At 35.7% G+C, this 21,552-nt stretch overlaps 1 protein-coding gene and 1 long non-coding RNA gene across 4 annotated transcripts in view; one reads left to right on the top strand and one right to left on the bottom strand.

Annotated features, from left to right (window-relative positions):
• MYOZ2 (myozenin 2) overlaps window positions 1-21,552 on the bottom strand; it is a 41,487-nt gene that overhangs the window by 16,593 nt on the left and 3,342 nt on the right. Inside the window, exons 3-4 of the mRNA XM_025873954.2 lie at window positions 6,778-6,947; window positions 1,179-1,308 (exon numbers count right to left, since the gene is read on the bottom strand). Of these exons, the coding sequence (XP_025729739.1) occupies window positions 1,179-1,308; window positions 6,778-6,947 (300 nt within the window). The remainder of the gene's footprint in view (window positions 1-1,178; window positions 1,309-6,777; window positions 6,948-21,552) is intronic.
• LOC112825852 (uncharacterized) overlaps window positions 6,853-21,552 on the top strand; it is a 56,695-nt gene continuing 41,995 nt past the window's right edge. For all 3 annotated transcript variants that reach the window (XR_003208801.2, XR_012378014.1, XR_012378015.1), the window contains exon 1: window positions 6,853-6,983. This is a non-coding gene — a long non-coding RNA (uncharacterized lncRNA). The remainder of the gene's footprint in view (window positions 6,984-21,552) is intronic.

Here is a 21,552-nt window from a genome sequence, read left to right as displayed (position 1 = left end):
AAAGTAGTAAAATGGGCAGGGATGGACGGAGCCAGAAGGTTGAACCCAGGTCGGTCTGATTATCTGCTTTTCTGCCACAAAAAATGCTACTTGAAAGCTATTTGAGAACTTAATTATGATGCTTCACTTCAGAGTTCTATGCATTCTAAGTGTGTACTTGGTCTCCTTCAGCGATATTTTATTATGTCTGTCAATACTTTTTCTCATTGTGTTCAATAAGAATGTCCTAATAAATCTAAGCCCCTCAATGACTGACAGTTTATTTATTTTTAGGTAAGATTTAATATGATACAGTTGTTTTACTTACATATTTTCAAAAACTGTTGCTGTTTGAGAAGAATTCTAGAATTGCTTTTGCTAAATTTACTTTTTATTTTGCAAAAATATGACATAGATACTGCTAATTTCAAGATAAAAGTACTTGAACCTTTAAAAAATCTACTTTGTACATTACTCGAGGAAATACTCGAAGACACTTGCTGTCAATTATTTTGAAAAGGTATTGTCTAAATAGATAATCCTTGTGACAGATTTAATATTTCAAAATCTAACAGTATTTCTGAATAACATATACTGACTAGATAAGGATCTGTTTCTCTTTTAAGACAATAAACAAATATGCAATCATGAAGAATTGCATTTAAAGTCCTTTAAGGAAGCAGAGAATAATGATAGTAATCTCCACAAGGTCACTTTCATGAGGCATCTGTAAATTTGGTATCTGGATTGAATTCTTGATCAATCAATATGAATTTATAGCCATTTATGACCTCAGTTTCTTAATTTGTAAAAGGAAGATTACAATAAATCTATCAGAGTTATTTTGAAATTAAAGAAGACAAGATGTATCATAGCACTTCATAAATTGTAGTCCTATACAAACAGAATGTCAGTGTAATTACAAGTGACTCAATTTTTAATATAACAGGTGATTGCCAACAAATACAATGAACCATCTGAAAGAACGTAGTAAATGTTTTACATGACTCCTTAGATCTGAATCTTTATATTTATCTTGAACTTAACCACAAAATAGATACATAATGAGTAAAGCCGTGTCATTTAGATACCATTTACTAAAGCATCCAAATTACCTGGATCATATATTTAAGGGCACAGCAATTTCATTCTACTTATTTTACTTACTGTTTATTTCTTGTTTCTAAGGGAATAGTTACCTGGTGCAATGTTTTCTGGATTTGGGGGACTTCGTGGATCCGGAGTGTTGGGAGGGGTGAATGGGGCTTGCTGTGAGCCACCTTCCAAGTTGCTTCCATCCAGTTTCCCATTCTGCATGGCAATGTTGTGCTGTATGTGATCAAAAGTAAATTCTGCTGAAGACTCAAAAATTCTAGACACACTAATGGAGATACCATATGTGCAAAACTCCATTTGTATATTTAAAATTTAAGTACAGTGCCACTTCCTTGTTTCTTGGGGCCTCAATAATTTATATGTAATTGGTTCAGCTATTGAATGAGAACTTTTACTAATATTAACCTAAGATATGTTTTATGATAACACTCCAGTTACTAATAATTAATTGAACCTTACTATGTGCCAAGCAGTGTCTAGGGCTTTGTATCAATTATTTAATGTACTATTCACAAAGTCCCTATAAAGGTGAATCTATTTAATTTTTAAGTCTTTACTAATCTAACATTATAGAGCATACTGGCCAAACATTTGGCTTAGTCATTGTTACATTACTGTTTTTGTTTATAGTGTTTATATTTATTATATTCTTTAACTTGTCTTGTTTTAAAATTTAATCTGAAATTTGAATACCAGCTGTATATTAAAAAATATTAATATATGAAGCTGCATAGATTTGTAAAAGGAAGAATTTGGGATTTCTAGGGAATAAAATGCTTAAAAAAATGTTTGTCTTTTAAGTTTTAGGTGAATTTGTTTTACTATTATAATTTAAGATTTATTCTATGACATTAATATAGCACTTTTAAAAATTGGCATTTTAACAGAGAAAAAAGACATTGTAATAGGTGATGTCCTTAGAAGCGTGGCTAGGCCTTATCTCTTTAATAAAGAATTGTTTTAATTATATCTGAGAAATCTGTGTGTTTTACTTTATTTTTTTAAAGATTTTATTTATTTATTTGACACAGAGAAAGAGAGAGAGGAGAGAGCACAAGCAGGGGAAGCAAGCGGCAGGCAGAGGGAGAGGGAGAAGCAGGCTCCCCGCTGAGCAGGGAACCTGATGCGGGGCTCAATCCCAGGACCCTGGGATCATGACCTGAGCCGAAGGCAGATGCTTAACCGACTGAGCCACCCAGGCACCCCAAAATATGTGTTTTTTAGAAAGAAGCCAATCTATCTAAGAAGTACATAAAGTCAATCTTTTTTAACTTTAAAAAGAAAAATTTAGTGAGGAGCACAACAAATAAAAACCAGTTTTGACTTTTCTCTGTATGACATAAGCAGAAAATATTTTTAGATGCTTTTTCACTTCTGCATTTATTTATAAAGTGATATGGTGAAAAATAATTTTGCATTTAATATTTAAATAAAGTTTATCCTCATTTTCAGGCTTTACCCACCCACAGCCACTCTCTAGGTGCTTTTTACAAAAGTCACTTTATTCTCTGCAGCACCATGGGTAAAGCTGCTGTGGAAATGAATAGGACACATGTTAGCAATGGTGAGCTGGCTTGTGGAAAGGTGCAAAAAGGCATGAGAGGTAATGTTTGTTAGGTGAGCGCAGGGCTTGATTACTGGGCAGAGGAGTTTACATTTTATTCCATAGGCAATAAGGAACAATTTCTAAAGACTGGTGTAATGCTGTCCTTAGAAACATTGGTATTTAGCACTTGGAATATAACTATTATCTTAAGTATTAGACTTCTTTGACTAGATTAATATCTTTTTTCACTCTGAACCTACACCACCTCTTAAAACATTAATTATAAATAAAAAGCCAGTTGAGAGAAATATAGGAATATCATGCATTTAGAATTCTTTTTCTGAGTTCCTGAAATGCGTCCATGAAATGCATTTCACCTAAACTTACAAATCATTCTATCTATGGTAATTTAAGAATTATAATACTGACTTTCTTTGGAGACTTTTTCCTGGGGATTAGTGAACAGGACAATCAACTGTTTCTAGCTAGTCACTAGTATCAGGAGACACCCAGTATCTCTATTGTCATTGTTAAGTATACAAACAAAGCCTAATAATAGTTGGGTAGCAACTTACTTTAGTTATGACATAAGCCTTAAATTACAGAGTTCCATCATATGTGATTCCCTTCATGAAAAGTTGAAAAGATAAATGAAAATGTGTTTGTTTTTATTTAAGTTGACCCTAAACAAAATAAAACTAAAGCAGCATCTTATAGGTTATAAACATAGAAGTTATAAACATGTGGATAATGTCTATTACATGATTTCCGTTGAAATACCAATAGAAATAAGAGGATTTGTTTAAAAACCTGTTCTATAATTTGTGCCAAACACATAGAAGTTATTTTTTGCACAAAATAAATATATTTTGAGAATCTCAGTATATATAGTTTAGTCTTATCTCAGAATTACTTTTTATAGTATACTTCCCCTTTCCCCACTATTATTTAAGACTTCAAAGGATTTCAAAAAGTCCATAGTTAATAAATACATATGTAGTTTTTACTATAAAATGTGGATTATTTTCCTCAGTATCATTTTATAGTGATTTATAGAAGATAATTTTTAATTATCATGAATCATTCTTTTATTTTTCCTTATGCTCATTTTCTTCATCCATTTCATTTTTTGCCTATTAGTGTAAGAATTTCATCAGTTAGGGACACCTGTGTGGCTCAGTCAGTTAAGTGTCCCACTCTTGATCTCAGCCCAGGTCTTGCTCTCAGGATCATGAGTCAAGCCCTGCATTAAGCTCCACACTGGGCATGGAGCCTACTTAAAAAAAAAAAAAATTAAAAATTAAAAAAAAAAGAATTTGATCAATTCATGAACTAGGGCTTCAAAATTGGCTTGTGTAGCAAGCTGTGTATCTTCATTTCTTGTTAAGAAAGTACATTTCCTGTTATTATTTATGTCATAAGGTTTGTGTCGCTTGAATTTGCCAGTTTCTCAGCAGTGGAATAAGACCAAAACTGCCCTTAATTTTTTAATTTTTAAAATGATACTTAATATTTGGACAAATGGCATTAAATTACCAGGGAGTTTGTTTATAGTTTCATCTAATGATGTCCTAAACATTATAATAAAATAAGACTTGTATATAGAGTTAAATAATTATTTTGACAATATAGCTTGAGGGAAGCAATAAAAGTTCATTTCAGAAAATGTAGTCAATAAATTAGGAAAATGTGATATAAATCATAAAAGATGATTCAAGAAGTAGACGATAAGTAATAGTTGTTTTCTATCTTTCAATGTTATTTTGTTTCCACTTCACTACACAAAAGCTATATTTATTTATCTTTGAGCTCCCAGCATCATATCTAGAACACAGTAGGCATCCAATAAATATTTGCCAAAAGTATAAATAAATGAGTGGAAATAGATCTGAACCTAATATTGTTTTAAAAATTCCTATCGTATTAACAAGGCTTGCTCCAAGTTGCAATTTAGTGCCTTGATAAAGCAAATATATCATTATATAATGTGGCTCACTCTTTTCCTCAATGATTTATTATACAGGTCATTTTTAGAATTAAACACAGATCATTAAAGAAGGCACTTTAAAGAACATTTGAGTCCATTTTCTTATTTTCTAAATGAGCAAACAGGTCCAGGAAAGCAAAGACACTTTTAAATTGACTTCAAATTGTGGCTTGTGGAACAGCTGGAACGGAACCCTGGTCTTCTGGTTTCCAGCCCAGTTTCCTTTGATTACACCATGTTAAGTGTCAGTACCAAGAATTCTAGAATTCTGAGAGCTGGGTTTCAATCTTCTTTATTATAGTGTTGCTTAAGACAAATAATATACTTCCTTGAACACTACTTTCCTCATTTCTAAAGAAAGAATAGATTTCATCAGACTTCACAGTATGTTATGTAGCTCAGTGACATACTAGTTCATTGCATACATTATTATTGTTTATTGCTCTGTTACTTATCAACATTTATTTATTTCAATATGCCTGTTTTTGACTATTTTATTTATTTAGTGTTCAACTTTCTAGGAATATTGAAAAACTATCAAGGCATATTCTTACATTTTATGTATAATCAGAACATTTGGCCACAGGTTAGTGACAATAATCTGAGATACTGGTGATGAGGGAATATGTCGTGTTCATAAGGACATTTAAAAACTCATTGTCCCTTCCTCCAGAACTGTAGTTAAAGCATAGACTTAGAGATGTTAAGTGTAAGTTATGAAAACTGGATTTATTCATCTATTCAGATGTCTAGACTTGTAGTTGACTTCTCAAAGAATTTCCTTAAGCCACCTTATTTTATACTACTCCTTAAAGCTGTTGTCATTATTAAAAGAATATGATTTTGTAATTAGACTTCATCAGCTGGGATAGGGATTATTTTAGACTCACACTGTATTAGCTATAGACATTTTTTAATAACTAGATATTAGACATAATTATAGAGTACCATAACATTATATCTATCCATGACTTCAAGCAAAAAATCATCCTTCACAATGTCTAACTGAATTCATAGTTATAACTAAACTTTATCTATGGATGTTGAAGGAAGCTGATTAATGTGAAAAAGAAATTATTTCATTTAAATTGTCCCCCCATATTTATTGTTAACCAGAGAAACAGACATTTTGAATGACTAACATTTTTGTGTTTGTAGGTGTAGTTGTTGGTTCTATAATGTATTTTAGTAATTATGATAAAAGAGCTTAGTGAAACTAGTCTGTTTGTTGTAAAGAAGTGAGATGTCCATTCAAAACAACTTATTAGTGATGGAAGCTGGCAAATGTTTGGGTTCAAATTCACAAGTAAACTTACAGACTTCCCATAGCTGTAAGAAGAAACCCTCAGTAAATAAAACTGAAATTTATTGTAGTCTCCACCACCTCTTCAAATTTAGAACCAATGTTTCATTCCGTTTTGATTCTTCATGCCTGGTATTTTATTTTTAAAGGCAATTCCCCAAAGCTAGCTGTTTTCTACCATGAGCTTCTTCCTCGACAATCTCTCTGCACAACAGTTTAAAAGAACATAGTCTTAATGCAATATGTAAAATATGATGTAATTAACTTATTCATTTGTTTATTAACTTTGAGCTGAGGAAAACTTTTGTCTAAAGAATTTTGCCCACCTTGGTTTTGTTGTTAATAGGAATCAGACTTCCCTACACGATGTGGCGTAAATGCTTTGAGTGAGAGAAGCTCAACTACGTCTGTAGTTCTCAGGCATGTTTCAGTGCCAGGATGTATTCAGCCAATAAAATGCGTACACTTACTTTGTGGAGTGCTGTGTGCTTTGGAAGTGTTTCCATCCCAAACATTTAACTAGTAGAGATAAAACCATGGAAACTTTTAGTTCCACCAATCTCCACTCCCTCTCCCTCCTCTTAGCAGAGCATACCAGCTTTTCAGTGCCAAATTTACGGGGTTGCAATGTCCCTACAGAACTAAAAAGATACTCATAACATATATAATACTTCCTTTGTTTATTCATCTAAGCTATTTACTATCATAAAAAAAAATCTAACAGAATCAACAGAAAAAAATATGTTGAATGAATATGTAGAATACTTGTTTGGGAATCTAGTGATACATAGACACTTAGAAGTACTACCTGTTTATTTAGATACCACATAACCAAGTTATACCTACATTTATTTGTGCTTTAGTTTCATACTGGAAATTTTCAAATGTGTATTTATCAGATCTTCTTTGTCGCATCTTAAATAGTCTGGCGCCACGGTTACTGAGATGGGATAATTCTTCCAACATGATGTCTCTGGGGATGCTGACTTTTTTGCCCAGGTGCATGCCATCTACATCTGTAAAACAACATTCATGTGCATGAAAACCCCAAGGTAAGCATTTTTAAATGCTTTGCTAAATTCCATAATTTATTGCCTGCTATATGCTAGTGTAGTGGGTAAGACAGAGACAACTTACTCAGAGTTTGGCTTGAATACTAGCTCCCTTACTTTCTAAGGGAATGTATGATTATAGATATGTTACTTATTTTTCTAAGCCTGAGGCTCCTCATCTCTAAAGTTCAGATAATACCTACTGAATATGCTTGATATGAGGATTAAATAAAATGCTTCATAGAAATCACTTAGCTATGGTACCTGGCACATAGAAAGAGTGAATGAGGAGTGCCTGGGTGGCTCAGTCGTTGAGCATCTGCCTTCGGCTCAGGTCATGATCCCAGGGTCCTGAGATGGAGCCCCGCGTCGGGCTCCCTGCTCCTCGGGGGAGCCTGTTTCTCCCTCTCCCTCTCCCACTCCCCCTGCTTGTGTTCCCTCTCTCACTGTGTCTCTCTCTGTCAAATAAATAAATAAAATCTTTAAAAAAAAAAAAAGAAAGAGTGAATGAAAGTTAGCTAATAACACTATTAGTATAATTTAGTGTTTCCAAATTTAATGAGTTTTCAAACAGCACTGCTTATAGTTGTTTTAATAAGTTCTGTTTGGCACCCCACGTTTTTATGTGTTTGAGCTATCCCTGTTGCTTGAATGCCTACCCTTCCATCCATGCCACTCCATTTCCTTACCTCTGTCAAAATACCATTCATTCTGCAGCCACCACCAGGAGCCTAGTATGAAGTAGGCAGGTGGTAAGTACTGAATGGACAAATCCTTCCCGATTCAGCTTAATGCTATTTCTGTGAATCCCTTCACTAAATCTCTATTCATAATTATTCATGCTTTTTTCTTTCTTTTTCTTTTTTAAGGTTTTATTTATTTATTTAACAGAGAGAGAGAGAGAGAGAGAGAGAGCACAAGCAGGGGTAGTGGAAGAGGGAGAAGCAGGCTCTCTGCTCAGCAGGGAGCCTGATGAAGGACTTGATCCCAGGACCCTGGGACCATGACTGACCTGAGCTGAAGGCAGTTGCTAATTCAACTGAGCTACCCAGGTGCCCCTATTCATGCCTTTTTCATATCTCCATAGCAATGAACCACAATTACTTGATTCCATTTTACTTACTTAATGGTTTGTATTTTTTTGTTTTTGTTTTAGCCTTTGTGTCCCCCATTCTTACATAGAGGAGATGTCCAGTAAACGACTGTTATTTTCTATTTTTAGTACTGAGGGACTTTTTTTGAAGAGTTTTTTATTTATTTGACAGAGAGAGAGATAGCAAGAGCAGGAACACAAGCAGGGGGAGTGGGAGAGGGAGAAGCAGGCTTCCCGCTGAGCAGGGAGCCTGATGTGGGGCTCGATCCCAGGACCCTGGGATCATGACCTGAGCCGAAGGCAGACGCTTAACGACTGAGCCACCCAGGCGCCCCTGAAGGACTTTTTTAAAGTTGAAAATAGATGAAACTCTTCTATTTTCTCCTTTAATCAAGAATATATTTCTATGGAACCCACAGAATTCTCTTGCCATTGTAGACTGCTCGTAAATCACAGGAAGAAAAATTGGGCCATTAGAAAATAAATAATTCATTATTCTGATTGATTGGGGCAACATTCTTTGATGATGTGACAAATTAACCCTAATAATTAAGCTTTTGGGGGTGTTAGGGATGAAATAACAGAATTACTTGAATTTTCTCCTTATTTTGTTTTGGAAAAAAATCAATTTGTCCACATATTTTGATGTTACATGAAGAGAACTCCACTAATCATAAAAATTGCCTGCTCTTCTACTTCCACCTGACAGTGATGAGGTAGTACTATTCTTCCCTGGCTGAAGCAGTGTCAGACCAATATAGATGAAAAAGAAGGCTTAAGTAAGAGCAAGAGTCTTAGAACATAATCGGAAAATTTCCAAGCTCAAACAGAAAATCTTTTCATACCAGGAAACAGGAAGATCTCAAACCCAGTGGATAAAAAGGCAGATGCCAACATGAGATGACTGAGATATTAAAATTACACAACCAAGATTTCAAAGCAGCCACGATAAAAATGGCTGTTCAATGGATGGAGACAGTAGCAGAATAGAGGGCAGAATGGGAAAAAAAAATCTGTGAACTGGGAGACAGAATAATAGAAATCATCCAATAAGAAAAACTGAGGAAAAAATAAATTGAAAAAAGATGAAGAGAGCCTTAGGGATTAATGGGACTAGAACAAAAGATAGAGCATTTGTGTCACTTAAGTCCCAGGAGAGGAGAAGGAAGTGGAGCTGGAAAAGTACTCAAAGAAATAATGGTTGGGGTGCCTGGGTGGCTCAATCAGTGAAGCAGTCGTTAAGCATCTGCCTTCGGCTCAGGTCATGATCCTGGAGTCCCAGGATTGAGCCCCGCATCGGGCTTCCTGCTTGGTGGGGAGTCTGCTTCTCCCTCTGACCCTCCCCTCTCTCATGCTCTCTCTCTCTCACTCTCCCTCAAATAAATAAATAAAATCTTAAAAAAATAATAATGGTTAAAAACTCCCCGAATTAGGCAAGAAAGATAAATCTACAGATTCAAGAAGCTAAGAGTGTCTTATACAAGATAAATTTATAGAACTTCACAAGATATATTATAAACTTCTAAAAATTAAAGATGAAAAACCTTGAAAGCAGCCAGAGAAAAATGACAACTTACCTATAGGGAGGGAAAAAAAAATGAGAATGACAGTGAATTTATCACCAGAAACCATGAAAACCAGGAGAAAGTGGCACAAAGTTACTGAAAGAAAAAAACTGTCAACCCAGTGAAAATATCCTTTAGAAATGAGGCAGAATTTAAAACATCTTCAGATGCAGGGAAACTAGGAGAATTTGTTTCCTAGAGACCTATCCTAAAACAATGGTTCGGGCAGCTATAACAAAATACCAAAGACCAGTGGCTTCTAAACAACAGAAATTTATTTCTCACAGTTCTGGAGGCTGGAAGTCTGAGATCTAGGTGCCAGCATGGTTGGGGTTCTGGTGAAAGCCTCCTTCTGGGTTGCAGATTGCAGATTTCTTGCTGTGTTCTCACATGGTGGAAGGGACAAGATAGCGCTCTTGGACCTCTTTTGTAAGGGCATTAATCTCTTTCACGAGGACTCCACTGTCATGACCTAATCATCTCCAAAGATTCCATCTCTTAATACCATCACAGGGGCATTAGGATTTCAGTATATGAATTTGGTGGGGACACAAACATTCAGACCATAGCAAAAAGCTAAGGGAAGTCCTTTAAACAGGAGGGAAACAATAAAATATGGAGCAAAGAAAGAATACAGTGAGCAACAGGGTGGGTAAATACAATAAGCTTCCCTTCTCCTCTTGAGTTTTCTAAATTATGTTTGACGTTAGAAGCAAAAACTGTAACACTCTTTGATATAATTATAAATGTATATAGAAGAAATAGTTAAGACAATTATATTGCAAACAGAAGAGGATAAAGGGACATGAAGGTAAGTAAGTTTTCTATACTTCACTTGAATTGATAAAGTGATGACATCTATAGACTTTGATAAGTTATGCCTATGTAATGTGATTCTTTTTTTTTTTAAAGATTTTATTTATTTATTTGACAGAGAGAGAGAGAGAGAGACAGTGAGAGCGGGAACACAAGCAGGGGGAGTGGGAGAGGGAGAAGCAGGCCTCTCGCAAAGCAGGGAGCCCGATGCAGGGCTTGATCCCAGGACCCCGGGATCATGACCTGAGCCAAAGGCAGAGCCCAATGACTGAGCCACCCAGGCGCCCCGCATATGTAATGTAATTCTTAAAGCAACTCCCAAAAAAGCTATTACAGATGGACTTGAAATCACTATAGATAAATAGAAATGGAAATCTTAAAAACGAAAAAAAAAAAAGAAATCTTAAAAACGTTCAAGTAAACCGTAGAAAAATAGGAAAAAGAAAACAAATGAAAAACAGAGGCAACAAACAGAAAACAAAAAAATAAAATGATAGGGTTAAGCCCTAACACATCAAAAATCACATTAAATATGAGTGCTCTAAATGTACCAATTAAAAGACAAAGATTGCAGATTGGATTAAAAACCATGATCCAACTATATGCTGTGAGTTGGACAATAGAGGCAAGTTGAAAGTAACAGGATGGATGGCCACTTAGGTGGCTTAGTCGGTTAAGCATCTGACTCTTGATTTTGGCTCAGGTCATGATCTCAGGGCCATGAGATTGGGCCCTGTGTCAGGCTCTGTGCTCAGCGAGAGTCTGCTTGAGATCCTCTCTTGCCTTCTCCTTCTGCCCCTTCCCCCACTTGCACACATGCACTCTCTTTCTCTCTCTCTCAAATAAATAAATAAATCTTAAAAAAAAAAAAAGAAACTAACAGGATGGAAAAAGATATATCAAGCAAATATTAATCCATGGAGATCAGAAGTGGTCATATTAATATCAAATAAAGTGGATTTCAGAGCAAAGACAATTACCAGAGACAGAAAAAGCATTATATAACGATTAAAATACCAATCCACCAAGAAGATCTAGAAATTCTAAATGTGTATGCAACAAACAACAACAGCAACAACAAAAAGAATTAAAGGACAGAAAGGAGAAATAGACAAATCCACAGTTATAGTTGGAGACTTCAACATCCCTCTCTCAACAAAGGATAGAACAACAGACAGAAAATCAGCAAGGTTGTAAGAGGACTCAATAATACCATTTACCAGGAAGATCAAATTGACATTTATAGAATTAGATTCTGCTGAACAACAATAGAATGCACGTTCTTTTCAAGTGCCCGTGGAACATATGCCAAGGTAGACCATATCCGGGGCCATAAAATAAACCTTAACAAATTTAAAAGAGTTAAAATTGTGCAGAATATGATTTCTGTTTACAACGGAATCACATTAGAAATTAGTAACAGAAAGATAACAGGAAAATCTCTAAGCATTTGGAAACTAAACAACATATTTCTAAATAATCCCTGGGTCAAAGAGGAAGTCTCAAGGGAAATAAAAAAAAATCATTGATCTGAATGAAAATGAAAATAAAGCATGTCAAAGTTTATGGGACACAGTTAATGCAGTGCTGAGAGGGACATTTATAGCACTAAATGTATACATTAAAAAAAATAAGAAGTCTTAAATGAATAATCTAAGCTTCTACCTTAAAAACCTAGATAAAGGGGGCACCTGGGTAGCTCAGTCAGTTAAGTGTCAGACTCTTGGTTTCGGCTCAGATCATGACCCTAGATCAAACCCCGAGGGGGACTCTGCCTTGAGCATGGAGCCTGCTTAAGATTCTCTCTCTCCCTCTTCCTCTGCCCTTCATCACTTACCTGCTGGTTTGCACGCATGTACACATGTGTTATCTCTCTTTCTCAAAAGAAAAAACAAAAACAAAAAACAAAACCCTAGAAAAAGAAGAGCAAAATCAACCTAAAGCAAGCAGAAGGAAGGATATAACAAAGATAACCGCTGAAATAAAAAACCAGTTAAGCATGGAGTTGAGTTTTGAAAGATAAATAGAACTGACAAATCTCTAACTAGACTGACACAGACAAAAATATAAAAGACACAAATTACCGATGTTAAGAACAAAAGAAGGAACTACAGGAACTACACACACTGTAGATAGCAAATGGATAATAAGAGAATACTGTGAAAAATTGTATACATAAATTCACATAAATTTGAAAGCTTAAAAAAATTCACCAATTTTTGAAAAGCACAAAGTATCCTATCTCACCAATATGAAGTAGAGAAGTTGATTAATCCTATAAATACAAAACAATCAAATTTATAATTTTAAAATCTCCCAAAAAAGAAATCTTTAGAGTAGATAATTTCACTGGAGAATTCTACCAAACATTTCAAAAATTAACACCCAATTCATAATCTCTGCCTGAGAATAGAAGATGAGAGAACAGTTCCCAATTTATTTATTACGCTAATATTACCCTGATACCAAAACTAAAGACAACACACAAAAAGAAAGCTACAGACCAATATTCTCCATGCATATAGAAGTAAAAATCCTTAACAAAATATTAATAATTAGAATTCAACAATATATAAAAATTATTCTATACCATGAATAAGTGGGGTTTATCCCAGGGATACTGACTGGTTCAATATTCAAAAAATCAATATATTCCACAATACTAACAGGCTAGAGAAGAAAAATTACATGATTATACCGTTGGGATCGAGGGCTGGGCAAAACACTATTGAACTTGACACCACAATTCATTAGAGGAAAAATTGATAAATAGGACTTCATCAAAATTAAAAACTTTTGCTCTGAGAACGACTTTTACAAGGATGAGAAGACAAGCTACAGAGTGGGAAAGCGTATTTGACAACAAGCTAGAATATATAAAGAACTCTCAAAACTCACCAGTAAAAATGCAAACAATCCAGTTAGAACATGGGACAAAACATGAAGAGACATTTCACCAAAGAAGAAATACAGATGGCAAATAAGCATACAAAAATGTTCAACATCATCAGTCAATTCAAATTAAGGAAATGCAAATTAAGACCATAATGGCAATGTCACTATCAGAATGGCTAAAATGAAAAATAGCGATAGCTCCTAATGCTGGGGAGGGTGTGGAGAAACTGGATCACTTATATATTGCTGTTGGAAATGTAGAATGGTACAGCCACTCTAGAAAGTAACTTAGTAGTTTCTGTTAAAAACCTACTGTAGAACTAACAGTAATACTGGGCATTTATTCCAGTAAAATGAAAGCTCATGTTCACGCAAAAAGCTATGTACAAATATTCATAGCAGCTTTATTCTTTTTTTAAATTTTATTTTCATAGCAGCTTTATTCTTAATTAAAAACAAAACAGAAATTATCCGGACGTACTTCAATGGGTAAATGGTTAAAAAAATTGTGGTCCATCCATATCATGGTACTCAGGAATAAAAAGGAATAAACTATTGAAATATACATCTCCTGGACATATCTCCAGAGAATTACACTGAGTGGAAAAAAGCCAACCTCCAAAGGTTATACACTGTGTGTGTGTGTGTGTGTGTGTGTATCATTTATATAGCATTCTTGAAATGAAAAAATATATAGAGAGAAATAAAGAACAGAGTAGTAATTGGCAGGAGTCTCTTGACTATTAATGACAATATTGTGGTTGTGATAGTATACTATAGCTTTGCAAGACGTTACCTTGGGGGAAATTAGGAAAGGGTACATGATGGGATAGCTCTGTATTATTTCTTACAATTGCATATGAACTACAATTATCTCAAAAAAAAAAAGCTACAAAGCCATAAAAAGATATGAATAATCCTTAAGTGTAAATTGCTAAGTGAAAAAAGCTAGTCTGTAAAGGCCACACACTGTATGGTTCCAACTACATGGCATTCTGGAAAAGGCAAAACTCTGGAAGACGGTAAAAGAATCAGTGGTTACCAAGGGCTTGAGGGGAGGTAATAGGGATAAACAGGGAGAGTACAAGGGATTTCTAGGGCAGTGAGACTATTCCCCATGATACTATAATGGCAGATATATGACATTATGCATTCGTGAAAGCCCATAGAACACTACAACACAAAGAGTGACCCCTAATGTAAACTATCGACTTTAGTGTTTTTTTTTTTTTTTAAGATTTTATTTACTTAATTTAGAGAAAGAGAGAGAGTGTGTGTGTGTGCATGAGCAGGGGAGGTACAGAGAGAGCGAGGGAGAGGGAGACAACATCCAGCAGACTCCACACTGAGTACAGAGCCAACTCAGGGCTTGATCCCAGGACCCCGAGTTCATGATCCCAGCCGAAACCAAGAGTTGGATGCTTAACCAGCTGAGCCACTCAGGTGCCCCTGGACTTTAGTGTTTAATAGTGTATCAATATTCGTTCATCAGCCATAACCAGTACATCACACATCAATAATAGGGGAAACTATGTATTGGGAGGAGAAGGGGTATATGGGAACACTCTACTTTCTGCTTAGTTTTTCTGTAAACCTAAAACTGCTCTAAAAAAAGTGTATTATTAAAAAAAATTTAATTGAAAAAATTCATAGCCCCTTCTAATGCAAGAGGAGCAGCTTTGTCTGCTCTCCAGTATGAAAAAAAAAAAAAAAAAAAGCTATGCTTTACAATCCCCAGGGATGGCAGGGACTGCCTACGAAAAAGGAATAGGAGGAACAGAGCAAAATAAATGAGGGTGTTTTATAACAGTTGCCTGGGATTTGCTTGCCAAACCTGTTGAGTTCTACAGGGAATATTTGCCTTCATCTATTTGCAAGTGTTTGGAATCTTTGTTACTGTGTGCTTGGAACATGGAAGGAGAAGCTAGGTTCTTTTTCAACATACCTATGAATATATACCTCCATATTCTAAAGAGAGTGACAAGGTGGGCTCTTTCAACTTTTTGATCCTTTTTTTAAAGATTTTGTTTATTTGAGAGAGAGAGAGAAGGAGAGAGAGAGAGAGCACAAGCTGGGGAAGGGCAGAGGGAGAGGGAGAAGCAGACTCCCCACCGAGCAGGGACCCCCAAGTGGGGCTCCATCCCACGGTCCTGGGATCATGACCTGAGCTGAAGGCAGATGCTTAACCAACTGGGCCACCTAGGTGCCCAACTTTTTGATTCTATAATCAAAATAGCAAGTTCCCTTTAGATACAAAGGATAGAAGAAACAGTATTGCTTATACTTAGTGCAGTTATGGAAAGGGGGAATCTCCTTTAAATGTTTCTCAAAACAATTCAGTTAGCAATGAGAGAGAGAGAGAGAGAGAATGAAATAGTAACACAAAAAATCAAAATCTACAGATTTTTTCCATTGAACTTTTCTAGAAATACATGTTCTATATAATGTGATATATTACAAATAATGTTTTTAAACACATTTAGGTTTTTCCTGAAAAACCTTTCTAATGGGACATTTTCAGGAAATGAAAAATGCCCCAAAGCAGGCAACCACTAAAAAATGTGGAGATGACAATCTTCATAGTTATAGAATCTTTCTCCTTACAATGAAGGCTACGAAGATTTTCCATAAAGAAACTGAAACAGAAATGCAGCTTTTTTCTTCCTCCCCATTTCTGTTACTGTTTTGAGTCATTACAAAGAGTTAAATGAAAATAGAGGTGTTAGAAAAAGGAATAACATATTATTATATTAATTTCTATATCTTCTAAATTCTAAGCTATAGCATAAGTTTAATTCTGTGACTCCAGACAGAAATTTGAGAAAATGTTTTTATCTCATTTCCCTCTTTTAAAGGCCCCCCGATATTAACTGATTCCACCAACGTTTCTGAAATAACCACATGACTTAAGTAGATTCCATCCCACTGGTCCCTGTGATTTACAATAGTCTTCTGGGGTGTGTTTGACCAGAGTTGATCAGCTTGGTGATTGATTCAGAAACAAGTATGAGACCTGACCCAGGTCAATGAGAGTGAATATCAGGACTTTTCTCTGTGCATGTTGTGCCAAAGATGCTTTCTTTATCCTGCTGCATGTAAGCACGGAAATATATTGCCCAGGAAACTATTGGCAAGTACTTGGTAGAATGATAGAGCCAGGCTTGGGATGAAGCTTACCCCAAGGAAATCTAAACAGAGACAGAAAACCAGAGATTCCTTGGCAGCATACTTGAGTGGCTAGATGAAGCCCTACCAGATCACCTCTGAACTTTTCAGATATATGAGCCATAAATTCCCTTTATTAAGCTAGTTGGCTTCTGACTTTCTCTTATTTTCAGCTAAAAGCATGCAGATATAGTTATTCTCTCGAGATCTTCATTTCACTGATGTAGGTCCAAAAACTATATCAAGATGGGAGTCATAAGGAAGAGTGAGGAAGACCAGCCTAAAAGCGCAGCAGTAGGGGCCTCAAGGAGGAAAAAACAGAGAGCAGGGCTATAACAAAAATGGATATCCCGCTGGTCACGGACTCATCTGGTTTCGTAAGATACATTCACTCCTTTTTAGCAAAGCACCAGAACCATCACTCAAGTGAGAGAGAGAGAGCACAAGCTGGGGAAGGGCAGAGGGAGAGGGAGAAGCAGACTCCCCACCGAGCAGGGACTCAAGCTCCTACAAGGAATAGATGTTCAGTAAGAGCCATGAAGAACTTACCTACTAATCAGCTGGCACAGTCTGTTATTACTAGTAAATTTGTATCATAAGAGAGGAGAAATAAGAGACAAAAAGGAAAAAGGAGGAGGTGCATAAAATAATGGGCACTCAACCTCTTTTCTTATTCATCATACTCCATTCCACTTCCTCTAAGCCTGCATTTTCTCCCTCCTACTCTGTGATAGACAGTGAGTTAACTGGCTTTGAGTGGCCATCTGAAAGTATTAAGGACCTCTGGGGCCAGAAATACTGGATGATAAGTCAGCACTAGAGCAAGCTTCTACTGGCTCACAAGCGTTGACTGATAAATTTTCAAGAACTCTGTGAGCCAGTAGTTAACTTCAGTAAACACAACCCTAATTAAAATTAAATTATATAAATTTAATAATTAGAAAAAGTATTTAAAAACAAAGCAATAAATACTCAAAACGTATCACTTTTTAAGTCTTCTTACTGCATTTTGCTATTACCTATGCTTCTAATGTTATTTCTATCTGTTTGTATGTGTATGGTGGAAATACTGTATAACATATTATTGCACATATTTTCCTAAATTTCCATTCAGTGCCTTCCTGATGGTAGCTTGAAATTGGTCGTGGTGGGTGTATTTATACCATAGAAATTGGCAAACTCTGGAAACCAAGGCGTTTCCCCCCCCACCCCGCCCCAAAGACCCAGTTGTTAAGTATTTACTAGCAAGGTACTAGACAGGGGAATATGTTAAGTCAACATATTTTGCATAAACAAACAAATAGCAAAAGACGTATCTAAATTCTCTAGGGTTTTCTTCCCTTCCCTTCCAACAGTTAAATTTATAACTGGAGCAGTAGTTCCAAACCATCTGTAAGGGGAATCTAATGTATGAACACTTTCATTACTTAAACTTACAGAGTGAAGAACACTGTCAACTGAACACATAGAATCCAAGTCCAGCTGTTCACTGCCCTTGAGTGCAAACCCCTCTGCAGGGCCTTAACAGTGTTTTTAATCTGGATGCCTGATAAATGATATAACTTATTCAGGATACATATCCTTGCCTTGATGGATTAAAAGGTTGTCTTTGTGGCATTAGATCATCTATTGAAAATAATATTGCTAAGCATACTTTCCTATTGATGTCATTTATAGTGACCCAAAATTTTCCCTTTGTTCTTTAAAGATTTTATAGGACTTGATATATTGTATTTGGCTACTATTTCAAGAATCAATGATTATTTATGAACAGTTGAATACCTAATTATAAATTGATACAGACATAATCTAAGGGTCTTGGCCATAATCAAATTAATTTCCACAAAAAACCCACAATTTTTAATCTACTAGAAATATTCTTCCTCAGTAGTGTCCTCAAATGTGCAATACTTCTGTAGTTAAACTAAGGTTTAAAATCTTACATTAAAGTCAATCAGAGAAAGACATGTATCATATGATCTCACTGATATGAGGAATTCTTAATCTCAGGAAACAAACTGAGGGTTGCTGGAGTGGTGGGGGGTGGGAGGGATGGGGTGGCTGGGTGATAGACATTGGGGAGGGTATGTGCTACGGTGAGCGCTGTGAATTGTGCAAGACTGTTGAATCACAGATCTGTACTTCTGAAACAAATAATGCAACATATGTTAAGAAGAAAAAAAGAAGAAGATAGCAGGAGGGGAAGAATGAAGGAGAGTAAGTCGGAGGGGGAGACAAACCATGAGAGACGATGGACTCTGAAAAACAAACTGAGGATTCTAGAGGGGAGGGGTGTGGGGGGATGGGTTAGCCTGGTGACGGGTATTAAAGAGGGCACATTCTGCGTGGAGCACTGGGTGTTATGCACAAACAATGAATCATGGAACACTACATCAAGAACTAATGATGTAATGTATGGTGATTAACATAACAATAAAAAATTTTAAAAAATCTTACATTAAAAAGTTCAAATATTTTTATTTTTGAGTACATACTTTCCTTCTACCTTTCATACTGTGGAGCCCCATTGCAATGAGTATTAGAAACCAAATGGAAAATGGCATTTTATTGAGACAACATGTGATCTTTGAAAATGTGAAGAGTTCCTTTTTCAAACCTTACATTAATGCATGGTCTTATGAACAAATGCTGGACTTAAGTTCCTCCAAAAGGAAACATTCTTTTTTTCATATTTATTTCATACATTAACGTTCTGAAACTTGATCGAATGATTTGTGTGTGCACAGGTAGTTCTACATATTTAATGTGAAATTTTAATCCTACCAAAAGTTACATATTTACTTAGATCAGTGAATCTAATTCATAGTTTATAAAGATACTCATTTACACATAATTGTAGTAAGACAAAAGATCTTAATAAAAAAAAAACTATTTTCCCATAATTCCCTGGCAGTTGCAATTCTGGTAGAATGGGCAAAACCAGTGGAGGGGAGTTAACGAAACTGACTTGCTCTAGGGTGGTCCTATTGATTTACTTAGAAGCCTGAGGCCAGTGATTTTCTTTGTACTTGCACAGGTCTCTTCTGCTTGTATACAGATAGTTGGCCTGAGTGGATTGAATAATTGTCAATAAAATATGCTTTATTTCAAAATGTAACATACACATATACATATTACATGAAAGATAATAGTCCAGACTGTGATTTTGAATAATGCCTGAAAAGACTACAGTTGATAATAAGGTCATTAATAATTTTCTTTGCATTAAAAAGTTGATTTTGAAATCCATCTGAGATTCTTTAATTTCCTATTTTATATCTCTTTGCTTTGATTTGAGTTCTACAGCTATTTTATAAAGTTTTCAAAAACTTACTATAAAATATTATCATTTAATAACTGTAACTTTTTAAACATTTAAGAAATGAGATTACCAATATATTGAATTACACAATTTGGAATTACACAGTCATCTAGTACTGTTTATGAAATGCACATGTACAGCATATTAGAGTGAAAAAGACAACAAAGAAACTAGGATGATAGAATTGTATGGTTGGACTTAATACCGTGATTTCTACTTGGACAGTAACTAGAATTTATTCTAGCTCTCTGCTGCTACTTTCCAGAAGGACCTTTATAGAAGTTTAGAAACCTATGGCATGCTCAAAAAATCTTATGAATTCACAAGATGTTACTGCACACCAGTTTTCCAAAAAAGCACACTTTTTTCTTGGGGTTATGGAGTGCTGATGTGAAAATTTAAACCAAGGAAGACTAATAAACTTGTACACTGAAGCATTAGGTTAAGTTCTTTTTCTCCCCAAACTTTTCATATTTGATCTGTGGTATTTAAGGCCTTCTCGGTATCCTAATTTTAACATTGATGGCTTGATTAAAACATTATAGTTTAAGGTATGCCGACGCAGGAAAAGCAAAAGGGGTCTTCACATAATCTTCCATCTGAATTTCTAGATTTTACACTCTATACTTTTCAAAGTGCCCTTGCAATTTATGTCAGTATTAGCATTGTCTTTGTTATTGGAGAAACTCAGATATGTTGATGTTTGACTGCAGCACAGAGCTCAGTAAATTAGAATCATGGAATTTTAGAATTAAATGGATCAGCAAATCCAACCTCCTCGTGTTCAGATGAGGCATCTGAGGTCTGGTCTGGAACCCAGGGCTCCTGGTACCATATCAACAACAGCACTCCATTTAGAACCCAGGCTTCCTGTTTTCAGACCACAAAGCTAAACTCTTTTCCTGAAGTCACAAAAACAGGCTGCTCAGTCCTCTTCTGTGTGCTGGGAAAAGCTGTTCACCAGTCATGCAGGGAAAAATTAAAAACATAAACAAAAAACATCCCCAAAAAGCCCTCACAGAGCCCCAGTGAAAAAACTGTAGGGTGACTGAAGCAGCCTTCTGAGGCACTGTGGTCTTTCCTGTTTCTGAAGTTCTTCTAACCTGTCAGTTACATCTGTGTGTAAGACTGGGGGTCAGCATATGCCCAGTTCTTCTTATGGTTATTGTCACTCCAATTCCTTCTCCCCATCACGTCGGGACAGATGCCAGTGTCTCTAGAGAGCATCACCTGCTTCTCTTCTTACTCCCCCTCCTCTTTCTGTCAACTTATCACTGGCTATCATTTTATGCTTCCCTATCTCTCTCCTTCCTCCTCCAGTATTCAAGTCTGAAAGATTTAGTGAGAAGAGGAACAGGATTAATACCAGAGAATATGTACGAACTAAAGGTAAATGGCACAGGGCTAGTGGGCATGAAACTTTGATAAGCCAACTATTCTTGCCCCCACAACTAATTCATGCACGGATAATGGCAAAATATTTTTGTATTTTTGCCTGTCTTAGAATAGCACTTGTTAGATGGTAGCAACACAGTTCTCTTACTTCTGTATAAAGGACAGAAGTTTTGTTTCACAGCAGTAATGCAAGACAGTTGCTACCATCAGCTCTATTCCTTCTAATACTGATGATGATCATCATGACAATGGTAATGATGTAACGATGTGACAGAATAGAGCCTTAGTGTCAGGGGATACTTTCTATTAATTATTTGT

Source organism: Callorhinus ursinus, unplaced genomic scaffold (assembly GCF_003265705.2).
Source record: "Callorhinus ursinus isolate GAN/ISIS: 27379988/994484 unplaced genomic scaffold, GSC_fseal_2.0 scaffold4, whole genome shotgun sequence".
Classification (NCBI taxonomy): domain Eukaryota; kingdom Metazoa; phylum Chordata; class Mammalia; order Carnivora; family Otariidae; genus Callorhinus; species Callorhinus ursinus.
Note: the sequence above shows the minus strand (reverse complement) of the source record. Positions and strands in the feature narration are given on the sequence as shown.